General features: G+C 38.2%; 1 protein-coding gene across 1 annotated transcript; it reads right to left on the bottom strand.

Annotated features, from left to right (window-relative positions):
• Nucleotides 1-1671: 1671 nt before the first annotated feature.
• On the bottom strand, nucleotides 1672-3059 carry LOC129014521 (small proline-rich protein 2D). Its single transcript, XM_054451993.1, has 2 exons — nucleotides 3017-3059; nucleotides 1672-2305 (listed from the first exon to the last, which is right to left on the bottom strand). Exon 2 carries the CDS (start codon nucleotides 2284-2286, stop codon nucleotides 2068-2070), a length of 219 nt encoding a protein of 72 aa, XP_054307968.1. The 5' UTR covers nucleotides 2287-2305; nucleotides 3017-3059; the 3' UTR covers nucleotides 1672-2067.
• Between the last annotated feature and the right edge of the window lie 10279 nt (nucleotides 3060-13338).

Below are 13338 nucleotides of genomic sequence, written 5' to 3'. Positions count from 1 at the left end.
ATGTGGTCCTTTGTGTCTGGCTTCTTTAACTTAGCATAATATTTTAAATACTGATTTTTGTTGTAGCGTGTATCAGTATTTAATTCCTTTTAATTGCCATCTTTATGTCCATGAGTACCCAATGTTTAGCTTCCGTTCATAAGTGAGAACATCCGGTATTTGGTTTTCTGTTCTCATATTAATTTGTTTAGGATAATGGCCTCCAGCTTCGTTCATTTTGCTACGAAGGACATGATTTCTTTCTTTTTCATGGCTGTGTAGCATTCCATGATGTGTATGTAATTGTATGTATTCAATTGTAACTTTTTAATTTACTTGTAACTTTGTACCCATTTAATTATTATTTAATCATAATTAAATTGTATTACTTGTATTATTATTATTATACAATTAATTGTATTATAATACAATTAATTGTATTATTTAATTATAAATAAAAATTATAATTCATTATTATATTTATTTAATTGTAACTTTATACCCATTTAATTGTAACTTTGTAGCCACTAACTAACCTCTCCCCATCCTTCCCTCCCTCCCCTACACACTCCCCAATCCCTGGTAACCACTGTTCTACCCTCTACCTTCATGAATGCAACTTTTTTAGCTCCATCATATGAAGGAGAACATACAATATTTGTCTTTCTGTGTCTTACTTATTTCATTTAACATAATGTTCTGTAGATTCATCCGTGTTGTCACAAATAAGATTTTATTCTTTTCATTGCTGAATAGTGTTCTACTGTGTATATAAACCATATATTCCTTAACCATTCGTCCGTTACTGGACACTTAGGTGGATTCCATATCTTGGCTATTGTGCAAAATGCTATGATAAACAGGGGAGTGCAAATATCTTTTTGATATACTAATTTCATCTCTTTTGGGTATACACCCTGTAGTGGGTTTGCAAGATCATATATTACTTCTATTTCTAACTTTTGAGGACCCTTCATACTGTTTTCCATAATGGCTGTACACGTGGTATTAGGTTTTCCATTTCTGATTTTTTTGGCTTAGCATAATGGCCTCCAGTTCGATCCACTTTGCTACAACAGACATGATCTAATTTTTTTATAGCTGTGTAGAATTCATGGCATATATTTATCACATGTTTAAAATCCACTCTACTATTGATGGGCTTTTGGGTTGATCCTATGTCTTTGCTATAGTGAACATGGCTGCGATAAATATACACATGCGTGTGTCTTTATGGTAAAACGATTTATACTCCTTTGGGTATATACCCAATAGTGAGACTGCTGGGTCAAATAGTAGTTCTGTTTTAATGATGATGTACTGCTGCTAATAGACTACTATCAAATGAGTAGTAATGATACGTCAGGAATTGTGTCAACTGAATTCCTGATATTAATTCCATTTTATGCCTAAGATAAGTTAGTGATATAAATATTATTTTCCACACTTTGCAATGAAGAGATTAAAATTCTGATTGATTTGTTCTTCAAATCAATCAAGCACTAATTAAGGAAAATAAAAGGGGTTTAAAATGATATAAAAATAATCATAGATATGGCCCAAAATTCAGATAACAATAATTGTGAAATCCTGGTCCTGGGGATCAGAGAAAGGTAGAACAAAATCCAAATAATCATATAATATTACTAATAAAGCAGATTCTAAAAGAAACAAAAGATCCATTCACAAATATATATGCATAGATACTTTATTCAGGGAGTGAAAGATAAGTGACAATTGCAAAGTTGGTAGAAGCTCATGACCAGGTGACAGACAGACACAGAACACATCAACAGAATTCTCTGATGGTTCCCAGGGAGAGAACTGCTGCTCTTTCTGCTGAAGCTCTGGGAGCTGGCACAGCCGAGGACTTCCTTTCCTCAGCTCCACCTGGACAGTGGCAGTATGGCAGCCTCAGAAAGGAAACCTTTTGCTGTCACGGATCATCACAGGCAGGTCACAGGTTAAGGTGAAAGAAGCTCCCTGTGCATCCACGGAAGGCTTTGGTGAGAAGATGCAAGTGGAGCTGTGGAGCAAGGTGAGCCAAATATCCTTATCCTTTCATGCTCCTGATGAATCCTAAAGCTGTTACTTGCTCTTGGGTGGACACTTTGGCTGGCAGGGTGGGGAAGGTGTCACCGGAGGATATTTCTGCTGGCACTGCTGAGGTGGGCAGGGCTGTGGACACTTTGGTGGTGGGCAGGGCTCAGGGCACTTCAGGGGTGAACATGGCTCTGGGCACTTTGGCGTGGGGCACACAGGAGGTGGCTGGCAGGGCTGCTTGCACTGCTGCTGTTGATAAGACATCCTGCTGGAGTCTCAGAATCTGAAAGAAATGATACAACAGTGTTGGTGGGAAGGGACTCCTCCAGAGAGAGAAGCCAATGCTTATGTAATACCATGAAATATTATTGCTCCATCTCCAAGAAATTATTTAAACTCTTAACTGCCTTTTCAAGACTACTTCGTTTCTCCCTTCCACTTTAGCAAATTGCTTCATTGGCCCTGAGAAATCCTGGGTTTTCTCATACAATTTTTCCAAAGAAAATATCTCTGTGGTAATGAACCAAGCATGTTATTTCTGTGAAAATAACATCTTTAGGAAAGGCACTGACAAGTTCAGATACCATGAGCAATCTCACAAGCCATTTCTCTTATCATTATCTGTAGTAAAGTCCCAGTGGGTTGACTTGAGCACAGAAAAAAGGGCTGTTTGGGAAGGATTGCAGGCTCTTGGCACCTGTTAAGACACAAACCTTTGAAAAAGACACCAGGAAAACATGGGGAAAAATACTTTGTTCTTTTTTCTTCTTCAATTCAAAGCTTTCCTATTAACTTCTCTGCCCATATGGACACCTAACTGTATACAAGAAACAAGCTAAAATAGCATATCACTGTACTCTAAATCTAAATTTCCATCTACTAAGTAGCATCAAACCCATGGTTACAGAATTGTATCAAACAAACTTGCTGTTTTCATATTAAATTCAATATTTCAGGTCACAAAGAACCGGGGAACTCAAGGACTCACACTCACCAGGTTCTCCAAAGCAGATCAGTGCTAGAGTACCAGGAGTTTAAGAGTCGTGAAGCAGGGAACCTCTTTATAGGACTTGCTGCCCCACCCAGTGGGAAGTGGAACTGCCTAAAACTGGGCTGGTCCAGCAATGTCCAAAGTAAAATGCAAATGTATCCATATCTGGCATGAGAGGCATTCTCAAACTAGGACATATCCTGTTCTGGGATCTCCCCACTAGGTTAAGTGCTCATGAGTCACAGAGGACCTGCCTTAGATCTCAGTTTCAGTGACTTTTGTCAGAGAGATAATTGGGGGATTTTCTAACTGGTTGTCAAGGGCTCTCTTTCTTGATTGGGAACAATGATCCCTTCCTATCTTACCTCCCCTGAGTCATAAAACTTCCTGTCCTGATCCACTCTAGCTGAATGCCATATTGTTGTACATGAACCCAACTCTACATCTACTTTCCTCATACAATTGGCCAATGTGCTAGAAGGAAGGAGAGACCTAACAAAGGCCTGAGCTAAGCTTTTTCTTTGCTAAGTTCCATGACAACAGGCATGTCACCTCTCCTCCCTGGGATTATAAACAGGGGACAATAATACTTACCTCTGGGTTTGCAGGCTGACCACATTATGCTATCTGCTGACCCTGTTCAAGACTGAAATTTTCTTTGCCACCTCTTTCTCAGATAAAACCTCAGATTTTTACCTATATTCCTTTCCTCTTTGAAGCTGTCTTCTGCACCACATTTGTAGCTTCTGCACCACATTTGTAGAGGCACTTGCAACCCAGGACAGATTTGAGAGTGAGATCTAGTCTCCCCAGCACATTTGCTACTTGGTGCCATCAAGAATGTGTACTACAGCCTTTTTATTTATAAAAGGTAATGGAGAGAAGGAAACTAAAGTTACAAGTATTCACTCAAAATCTATGTATGGAACCATGCCTATATGGTTCCCTATGAACATCCTATAGAGAACAAGCTGCATAGACATTATCATATGTAAGTAATTAGAAGTAGGTTTGCAGAGTGAGGAAGGTAAGAGGTTAAAGTTTAACTCGAAGGGAAAATACAAACAAAGGGTAATCCAATACGTATTCTTCCTCTCTATTTCCAAACAGGTTTTAGATGTTTCTCAGTGTTTTTTAATTTGCTTGCATGTTCTTCCTTTGTCTTTTCCATAAACCTTCTAGTCCCACAAACTGCTAGATTTTCAACTCATACCCAATGTGTACCTCTCATCTGTCCATTTTGGTACATATTGTTCACTTAACACATATGTTGTCAATGCATTTAGTGATTGTTCTTTCACAACTTTTTTAAACGCTTCCTGCAATCAGTGAGCCTTTCTAAGTACTGTATATTAAACATTTAAAGTGATGTTGCTATTGCTTCCTTATCTGGACCATTAGTCAGGAAGCTTCCCAAGAACATGGTTTTATAAGTATATAAGAAGAAAGGAGAATGAAGAAGAGGAAAGACTCAAAATCACTGAAGCAGTCACCAGCTGTGCTCCAGGAAGGGCAGTGTTGAATCAAGCCAGCATCACATCTCTCAGTTAAGTAGGTTAGGTTCCCAGAACAGCTGTTGCTCCTGTCAGTAAGGAAGAGCTTTTGGCCAAGATCACCACTGGCCAGGACACTACAAAAATAGAGCCATCATGTCAGCACCCTGAGGCCAGCTGTTTACAAATGGTGTTCTCACCAAATGCTTCCTATAGACTATTACACATGCCAAGCACTTCACCAGCCAAAGTAAAAGTCCTTTACTCAATAAATCACCCACTACTCCCCAAGAGCCTCACATCACATCTAAAACATAAATCCATAGAGAAATGTCTGATTTCTGCCATGCAAAATTGAAGAATTCGCTGCCAAATGAGATCACTGTGTGAGATTAACACAGTTTGGGTCACAACCTGAGACTCCCCTTCTGAGGACACCCCACTCAAACAGGCTGCTTATCACAGCAGTGCAGGCACCAGAGTGGCAGCAGACCTAGTGCCCTCAGCATCTCAGACAGGATCACTTTACAAGTTGACGTGGAGAACTGGAAACTCAGAGTTCCTCACAGACCAGCTACATGAGGAATGGCCATAACATGAAGAGGGACAGCTAATAGTCACAGTTTCCCCAAGTTAGGACATCCAGGCCCTGAGACATGGAGCAAGGCATACTTCACACACACACACACACACACACATATACACACATACACACACACATACACACATACACACACACATACCTCATGGGTCTTTATCATCTGTCTTCATGTTTAAAGAGCTTAGCTTTATATTCTTTAAGAGTCTGATAGCCTTAGGTTCATTCCTAATACTTCTACTTCCTGATTTTCTAGTGGATGATTAAGTATGAATTACTAGTACATAAAAATGACAGGAAAGAACTTGGTCTAATATTTGATGCAACATTTTATCTCATATTTTACTATGATACATTCCACTAAACCAAACAGTGCTAGCAAATGAAGATTTAAAATTAAGTATGTAAACAAAGAAACAAGAATCATGGCAAAATATTCTTCTTATGCTCAGAGAAATGGTAATTGTAAGCCCCCATGCATATCTTTTATTTCTGAATGGAAGGCTTAGTCTCCATTGTCTTTCCATAATTCGATGTATCAGATAAACATACAGTAGAATTATGAAGATAATTAAGAAGGATGTTTTGAAAGATTACTTAATATTATTTAAAACATTCAAATTTTACTAAAAACTTATGTAAAGGATGATAACATTTTCATTAACATGTATTTATTAAAAGTTAGGAAATATGTAAAACAACATATTAAATGTGATTATATTTGGCTGGTATAATTACAGATGATGTTTATTTTCTTGTTTTACTTTTCAAAATATTCTCCAAATGTTACCTATTATTGAGTAAGGAATTTTAAAATTCTAATTTGAAAAGCTGACAAGAGACAAGCCTGTCCATTGTCCAATTAGTGAGAAAACGGTCTGCCTTCTTTTCAGCATTTTTGGCCAGACACTAAAGGTGGGGCTGGATGTAAGTAGCAGTTGTTTTATTGTTATAGCTCTACATTTGATCACATCACTACTAAAATCTTTCTTGAAGAAAACCCCAATAATAATCCCTGTCCTCATAGCATTGACATACACACACAGAAGCCACAGACACTCCATAGCCATATGTATCTATGAAACAGCTCACCAAAATTAGGAGATCACACTAGGTTAAAAAAATCAGGAATGAATTTGTCTGCTATCCAAGAGCCAGGTGGATAGAAAGCATAAATTGGCCATAATATGATGAAATTGGAAGAAATGGGTGATCAGTAGGACAGGTAGTAACTATAATAGAACATAGTGATAATAATAGTACCTACCACTAATTGTCATGAGAAAACAACTAAAGCAGAGACTGCATTTAAAGTACTTAGCACAGGCTACAGATAGTGCTCAAAATGCTAAAATAACACATTGTTAATGAAAGAGATAGAGGCAAGATATCGAATTCAAGTTGTTTATGGTTGAGAAAGTTATTTGCTTCACCTTCAAGATCTTTTATATTATCTTATTGAAGTGTGTGCCAGAAATTTTTAGGACAAAACAAATGCAAATATATGATTTAAATGAAGTGTGCAGAAACAATAAGATGGGATGATTTTGACACTTATCCTATGTGATGAAAATGAGAGTTAACCTAAGCAGAAATTTAGAGCAAAGGATAGAAACCAGAGGCTTTAATTGTTCCTTGATGTTTGGACTCTCTAAGACTTTCCTCTGAATTCAGTTAATATAAGAAAATAAATATAAATACAATAAATAGCAATATGTGGATTTGTTCATGTGTAAAAACAAATAGCATTTATAGAGGTTTAGCATTCTGTGTGAAAAAAATATACAATGTTACCTCCAATTTAGTTTGCTGTTACTGTAGTTAGCTGTTTAGGATAATAAAGAAATCACTTATTTAAATATCACATTCCTTCTGGTGGCAAAGTACCTAAATTTTAGGCTAAATCCTTATACGAAACTGAATAGCTCATCAGCATTAACCTTCTCAAAGTGAATAGACCCTATATATTCTACTTTTATTTTCTCTATATGTTAGATCAGTATATTTAAGAGCATAATTTCAACAGCTATTAGTAATATAAAGTAATCCCATATGCTAGTGTTAAAATGAGAATGAGAAGGATATGTGGTAAAGGAACGAATCAGACACCTCTTTTTGTAAGAATCTTTTCAAGACAGTGAATGTGCATAGGCCGTGGTTTCCCTCCAAAAAAATTAAAAAGGAAAACAAAGAAACACAGACAAAATTGTGAAAACATTTGGAGAGAAAAAACTGTTTGAACTCTAACATATAAGACAAGAGACCTGAATTCTGCTGTAAGTGGGAGAAAGGCTAAATAAAATATAAACATTATGAGAAAAGTCAAAACTAATTCACAGTCTTAAAGAGATAAACATAATTTTGTTATATGAGTCAACAAAAGCACATTCAAAAATTGATCTAACAGATTTCAAAATACGTTGACAAAAAATAGCTTGCATTCAAATGATTATAGCAGCTTTATTCATAATCTCCAAGATCTGTGATCTACCAAGATGCCCTTCAATAATTCAATTGATAAACTGGGATGCATCACACCCAAGCAATGGAATACTATGCAGTGATAACATGGAATGACCTATCAAGACTCACAAAGACATGGTTGAATTTAAAATGCAAGCTGATAAGTAAAAAATAGTCAGTCTCAAAGGCTATGTACTGTATGGTTCCATTTATACCAATTCTGAAAAATGCAAAATTACACATCCAAAAAGCACAAAAAACTTCCAGTTAAATTAATTCAATGACACTCACACTGAGACACATTATAATTAAACTATCAAAAGGGATAATATTGAAAACAGCAAGAGGGAAGTGAATCATCATATCTAAGGGATTATTAATAAATAGTTGACCAAATTCTTACCAAAAGTCTTTAGGATCAGGAGGCAGTGGGATGATATATTGAAAATAAAGAAAACCTGGAATTCTTTCAATCTAGAATTCTACAGCTGGCAAAATTGTCCTTAAAAATGATGGCAAAATTATAACGTTCTTGGAAATCAAAACTTAAGGCAGTTCATTGCCCCTAGATTTTCTGTATGAGAAATAATAAAGAGAGTCTCTGAGGTTGAATAAAATGCTAGAGAGAAATTTGAAACTGTATGAGAACACAAAAATGTCTGGTAAATGTACACAGGAACATAAAAATGTACACAGGAACATAAAAATTATTGTAATTTTAGCTTGTAACTCCACTTTTTATTTCCTACAAGATTTAAAATGCAAATGTGTACAAAATAATTACAAATCTGTGTTACTGAACACACAATGTATAAAGATATAATTTGTGAACTCAACATAAAAAGAGGATAGGATTGTATGAGTCAAATTTTCTTTTTTTATTTTTTTTATTTTTTTTATTTTTTGAGACAGAGCCTCACTCCATCACCCAGGCTGAAATGCTGTGGCGTGATCTTGGCTCACTGCAATCCCTGCTTCCTTGTTTCAAGCAATTCTCGTGCCTCAGAAATTACAGGCAGACGCATGCCACCACGCCCAGCTAATTTTTGTATTTTTAGTAGAGACAGGGTTTCGGCATGTTGACCAGCTGGGTATGAGTCAACTTTTCTATGCTATTGCAGTTACATAGTGTTAATTCAAATTAAATTACTATAACTTTAGAATATTATACATAATCCCAATCGAAATCACATAATAAATATTTTCAAGTATACACAAAAGAAAAAAGTCAATAAAATAGTTTTAGTACAAAAAAACAAATATCGTAAATCAGAAAGTGTTGAAAGACAAACAATATACAGAAAAGAGTAAATGCAGAAAGAAGACCTCCCTTATCAGTAAGTACTTTAAATGTGAATGAATTAAACTCTCCCCAACAACACAAACTGGAGAACTGAATCAAAAAGAAAAAAAAAAAAGATTCAACTATTTGTTGTTTAAAAGAGACCGACTTTACAGCTAAAGACACAAAGGAGGTGAAAGTAATAGGAAAGAAAAAGATATTTCATGTAAATTGCCAAGAGACCAGACGTGACTACACTAACATTAGACATCATTAACTTTAAGTTGAGAACTGTTATAAAATACTACAAAGATAAAGAGATTTATTCACCAAGAAATTATAGGAGTTATAAATATACACTTACTGAACATCAGAACTCCAAAATATACAGAGATACAGTGAGATAAATTAAAAGAAGAAATTAATAGGTCTAAAACAAATGTTGAAAACTCGAATACTTCCCTCTCAAAAATGGATAGAATGATAGAAGTTAAAAACAATAGAGGACTTAAATATATAAGCCAATTGGAACAAACAGACAAATATAGAATACTCCAATCAAAAGGAACAGGATCCCCCTTACAGTTTTCTCAAGAGAACATGGAAGAACACTCTCCAGGATAGACCACATATTAGGCTAGAAAACAAGTTAATATATTTTAAAAGACTAAAATCATACAAAGTGCTTTTCCAATCACAATAAAATAAAATTAAAAACCTATAGCCCAATTAAAACTGGAAATTTCACAAATATGTGGAAATTAAACAGCAAACTCTTAAACGACCAACAGGTCAAAAAAGAAATCACAGAGAAAATTAGAAATCGCTTGGGACTACTGACAACAAAACACATCAAACCAAAACTTATGGTTTGCAGCAAAAGCAGTGCTAACAGGGAAATTTATAGCCAGAACCACATTTTTTTTTGTTTGTTTTTGAGACGGAGTCTTTCTCTGTCGCCCAGGCTGGAATGCAGTGGCGCGATCTTGGCTCACTGCAAGCTTTGCCTCCCGGGTTCACAACATTCTCCTGCCTCAGCCTCCCGAGTAGCTGGGACTACAGGGCCCGCTACTACACCTGGCTAATTTTTTTGTATTTTTAGCAGAGACGGGGTTTCACCATGTTAGCCAGGATGGTCTTAATCTCCTGACCTCGGGATCCACCCATCTCGGCCTCCCAAAGTGCTGGGATTACAGGCACGAGCCACCGCGCCCAGCCCACATACATTTTTAATGACAGAAAAATATCTCAGATCAATAACCTCATGTTACAGCTTAGGAAACTACAAAAACTAAAGTACACTAAACCCCAGAAAAGTAAATACGAGCCTAGAGTAGAGATACTAATAAAGTACAAGCAAACCATAGAGAAAAATCAATAAAATTAAGTTTTATTTCTTTGAAAAGGTCAATAAAATTGAAAAATCTTTAGACAGACTACAGGGAAAAAAATACAATATAACATTCAAATGGCTAAAATCTAAAAGAAAGTGAGGACGTTACTATTGATTTTACAAAAATAAAAAAATTTTAAGCAGAAACTATGAACAATTCTATCAGTTTATCAGATAACCAGAAACTATGAACAATTCTATCAGTTTATCAGATAACCAGTTGAACAAACTCTTAGATATACACTATCCACCAAATCAAATCATGAAGAAATAGAAAATTTGAAAAGATATATAATAAGTAAAAAAATTGAATCACTAATCTAAAATCTCACAAGAAAGAAAAGTGTTGACCCAGAAGGATTTACTGGAGAAGTATATGCCAATCCTTTTCAAAATCTTTCAAAAAAGAAAGCTGAAAATAGGGACTACTTCCTGTCTTGTTCCATGAGGCACGCGAATACCCGGATACAAAAGTCAGACAAAGACACTACAAGAAATGAAAACTACAGACCAATATTCCTCATGAATATTGATGCAAAAAAGCCTCAGAAACATTTAGCATACCAGATCGTTCCTGTGGCCCTGGGCAAGATGGCCAACTGGATGCAGCCAGGTGGAACAGCTGCCACTAAGGAGCCGAGATGACAGGTGCACTTCTAACAGATATTCAGAGGGAAGGCACTGAGAGTGAATGAAGAGAAGATCCAGAAGCTAGGCTGAAAAGAGAGAAAGGTGGGAGCTCTACACAGGGACACTACACACCAAGACTGGTTCCTGGCCTCCAGTGACTCCAGGGGAACAGCTGAGTTGAACCGACAGGGAACAACCCACTCTCGCCATGGGCCTCTGGAATCCCGGCAGGGGGAGACCCCCTTAACCACCAGGGACGCTCCAGTTGGCAGGGAGAGCTGCTTAGGGAAGTGACAGGGGCAGCCTGCCAGCTGATGTGGAGCCTAAAGGGTTTGGTAGAGGAGTGTCTGTAATAGAGCAGGGCCAGGGATGGCCATCTCCCTAGGCTCAACTTGCTAGTATAGGAGACTTTAGCCCCTGGGGAACTGTTGGACCTGAACTGCGCAGGGCAATCTTGCCCTTCAGATGGGGCAAGTCTGACCTGAGCACCCCCTGGTCAGCTGGTCTCTCCTGGAGTGCCAGCCTGGCTGTACCTGCTTGCAGGGCAAACTCGGGTGACCTTGGGACCCACATCATAGCCTCTGTGCTGGCAGATCACAGCTGACAAGTGGAGAACTCCAGCAGGGCAGCCACCCACAGTTACCTACCAGCCCATCTGCTCACTCCACACACTGCAGCTTCCCCTGGGCCCAGAACAACACTCCATGTCACTTTGCTGGCATGTGTGTGCATGAATGGGTTTTGCTTTCGTCTCCTCACCAGTACATGTGAGTGTGTGCATCCTGCCCTGCCACTGCTGCAGTGAGAGTACGGTCAGCCCATTATCCCTGGCAATGACCATTGCAGTCACAGAGCCATGGCAAGCACAGAGCCAGGAAACCCCACCCCTGCCAGTGCACCACCCATGCCAGTGTATACCCTTGTACCAACACTGCCATGGGAGTGAAACTAGGCACTGAAAACAGTGGAAACTCCTGCACCCCAAACAACCACCCCTGCCCGTGGCACAGAGAGAAAGCACACAGACCTGCACCAGCCAGCATCCCATCCACACACCAACAACTCTACAAGTGTCACCACACACACACAGTTGCCAGCAGGGACCCTGTACCCTGCCAAGAAACATCGCCTCCACCACTGTGGTGAATGTCCCCCCAGAGGCAAGTAGCCTAGCACCTGCAAGAACCCTGCTCCAGCCTAAAAGTATGCACCCTGCCATGCTGCCACTGCTCCTGGCACATACAAACAAGAATGGACCCTGCTGCCACCACACTACAAAACACTTTGGCCGACACCACTCATCACAGTGTAGTGACCAGGGATCAGGGAGCACCTCAGCCTCCAAACCACAGTGGATTCCTAACCTGGGGGAGCCAAAGAACAAAGTCAAGCCTGATATAGTTCCCCCAGAGTTACGGCATGCAGTCCAGGAGTTGGGAGCTGAGTGTTGGGACCCTAAAATCTTTCACAGATGAAGCCAGTCATCTGAATTGACCTTACACCACAATCAAAACCTCAAGGTTATCAAATGTGATTAAAAAAAAAAAACCATCCAAACATCACCAACTTCAAAGGTTGAAGGAATATAAGACACAAAGATAAGAAAGAAGCAATGCAAGAACTCTGAAAACTCAGAACACCAGAATGCCTTCTTTCCTCCAAATGACCACACAACCTCTCCAGCCAGGGTTCGGAACTGGGCTGAGATGGCCGAAATGCTAGAAATGGAATTCAAAATATGGATAGGCAGGAAGATCAATAAGATGCAGGAGTGTTCTGAAACCCAATCCAAGAAGGCTGAGAATCACCATATAACAACGCAGGAGCTGACAGACAAAATAGCCAGTATAGAAAAGAACATAACTGACCTGATAGAGCTGAGAAACACACTAGAAACTATACATTTTGTAGAGTGTTTCTCAGCTCTATCAGGTCGGTTATGTTCTAATGCAATCACGAGTATTAGTAATAGAGTAGACCAAGCAGAGAAAAGAATCCCAGAGTTCAAAGACTAACTTTTTGAAATAAGACAGTCAGCCAAGAATAGAGAAAAAAAGAATTAAAAGAAATGAACAAAACCTCAAAAAATGGTATTTTCTAAAGAAACAAAATCTGTGACTCATTAGTGTCCCTGAAAGAGATAAGGAGAGTGTAACCAGCTTGAAAACATATTTCAGGATATCATCCATGAGAACTTCCCCAACCTAGCTAGACAGACAGACATAAAATTCAGAAAATGCAAAGAACCCTAGTAAGATACTACAGAAGAACATCATCCCCAAGATACATAATCATCAGATTTTTCAAGGTCAAATGAAAGAAAAAATCTTAAAAGCAGATAGAAAGAAAGGTCACGTCACCTACATAGGGAAACCCAGCAGACTAACAGTAGACCTCTCAGCAGAAATCACACAAGCCAGAAGAGATTGGGAGCCAGTGTTCAACATACTTAAAGAAAGGAAATTC

The sequence above is a fragment of the Pongo pygmaeus genome, chromosome 1, assembly GCF_028885625.2.
Source record: "Pongo pygmaeus isolate AG05252 chromosome 1, NHGRI_mPonPyg2-v2.0_pri, whole genome shotgun sequence".
NCBI lineage: Eukaryota > Metazoa > Chordata > Mammalia > Primates > Hominidae > Pongo > Pongo pygmaeus.
Note: the sequence above shows the minus strand (reverse complement) of the source record. Positions and strands in the feature narration are given on the sequence as shown.

Bases quoted from the DNA above. Each gene is read 5' to 3' on its own strand.
- LOC129014521 (XM_054451993.1), bottom strand. From the start codon at position 2,286: ATGTCTTATCAACAGCAGCAGTGCAAGCAGCCCTGCCAGCCACCTCCT.